The 1,973-nt window shown below is 56.7% G+C and overlaps 1 protein-coding gene across 1 annotated transcript; it reads left to right on the forward strand.

Moving 5' to 3' along the window:
• Positions 1-14: 14 nt before the first annotated feature.
• H257_16277 (hypothetical protein) lies at positions 15-1,819 on the forward strand (the record flags this gene model as incomplete). Its single annotated transcript, XM_009844648.1, has 3 exons — positions 15-705; positions 806-1,643; positions 1,675-1,819. 3 exons carry the CDS (start codon positions 15-17, stop codon positions 1,817-1,819), a joined length of 1,674 nt encoding a protein of 557 aa, XP_009842950.1.
• Between the last annotated feature and the right edge of the window lie 154 nt (positions 1,820-1,973).

Raw genomic sequence — 1,973 nt, forward strand, 5'->3', positions numbered from 1 at the left:
TGATCTGCACCATGATGGCACGACACCCAGTGGACTTTGGGGTCCAGCTGCATCGTCTGTTCACTGCAGATCGCCCCACCTTTGAGCTGCTCATTCGCCAACGTTTGTTGCACCGCTGGCTCCGTGCGACCTGGGGTGGCTCAGCATCATTTGACAAGCTGTACACCAAGTCGTTTGGACACAAGATGACCAGAGAGTCGGTGGTTGAGCTGTTCCGGGCCCTGCAACACTCCGACACCCTGGCACCCATCGTTTCCGAGACGGAAGCTGGTGACGAGCTGACCCTGTCCAGATTGGACTTGGAACTGGTGCTGGCACTGGCTGAGGTGCTTGCAGCAGCCCATAGCCCTCTCTACTTTGCATCCGATGCAGCCGTCATGGTGTCCACTGGATGCACCATTGAGATCATCCCTGCGCACCGTGGGCTGCGCTCCCTCTCGGCTCCAACCATGCTAGCTGTCCTCATGTCAACCCACCTTGGTGAAGAGCTGTGGCGCATCATGGAAACGATGTTTGATGGTGATGACGACATGAACCGAGTCATGGCGCACCTGTACGACATTCACGAGAGTGGATTCGTCAGCCTTCCACACATCGGCATCACACGATGGGATCAGGAATTGGGCCGATTTGTCGTCCCGACTGACGAAGTGGATGACACTGCCACCCCGGTGGACGACTCCACCATGACCCAAGTGGTCAACCGTCAGTACTAAGGTGCTACCGGCCAACCTCCTCGACCCAACCTCATCCTTCACCATCACCACCTGCAACCTGAACGGCCTCAACATCAATGGCCACCTAGTGGCTCGACGTCTCAAAAAACCTCCAACCTGCGTCGTCTTTCAAGAAACGAAGATGCGCAATGCACAACAACTCGATACCTTCCACCACCACCTCAACAATGAGGTTGGTGCTGGCAACTACACCCTCTTCACCAACGATCCAAGAGCAACCACTGCCGACCCGGTTCACCGTCGGCACTGCGGGGTAGCCAGCTTCTTTCACAAGTCCATGCCTCGCTATTCCTCATTGGTTCACCTGTCCAACCACGATATCCCGGGCCGTTACCTGGTGGTCAGGACTGAATGGAGTGGTTTGCCTGTGTACATCCACAACATCTATGCACCCGTGGAGCCCCATCTGCGTGGTGCATTCTTTGCAGCCCTGCCTCGTGATTTCGAACACGACAGTCTGCACCTGGTGGGAGGTGACTTCAACATCCCTCTCCACCCATCCCTCGATGCCTCGACACTGCACTCAAGTCACGGGAATGGCAAAACCGACTGTGTGGAGTGGCTCACAGCACTCGGTGTGGTCGACGTATGGCGTCAGCTCAATCCATCCACACGCCTGTTCAGCGGCCCTGGGCGAGTCAACCGGCTGGACTACCTCTTCCTGCATGACGAGTTGGCTTCCCATCTCAACCCCGAGGCCAGATATGACCCGAATGGCTATGGTGGCGACCATCTCACCCACACTGTGACTCTGTCCCAGAGCCCCTGCCCCACTACGAAGGGCTACTGGCGACTACCACGAGAGCTGTTGTCCGATCCCAACATCCAACGTGCCATCACCATGGAGGCCACCACTCTTCTTGGCAAGATGCGAGCTGACGAGACCCTCAACCATGGTGCGATGTGGTATGGCTGGCTGAAACGAATGAGACGCCAGCTCATCAAATGCCATCGGCTACACATCGAATCGGCTAACACCCAACTCCACCACCTGCGACTCCGTCTCGCAGCTACAAAACGGGCACTGGACGGTGACGGTGACGATGTTTCCAAGGCTGCTGATGTTGCTGCGGCTCAGCTAGCCTACGATTCAGCCAAGTCTGAGCATGGCCAATATGCCCGCGATCGACAGTTCGACTTCCATGCGAATTCGAATGAGCGGGGAACGTCTCATTTCTTTCGGAAGCCGTTGGGAACCAAGGTGCCCATCAACTGTGTCACCGTGGATGGGGTGAT

Source organism: Aphanomyces astaci (assembly GCF_000520075.1).
Source record: "Aphanomyces astaci strain APO3 unplaced genomic scaffold supercont1.83, whole genome shotgun sequence".
NCBI lineage: Eukaryota > Oomycota > Saprolegniomycetes > Saprolegniales > Verrucalvaceae > Aphanomyces > Aphanomyces astaci.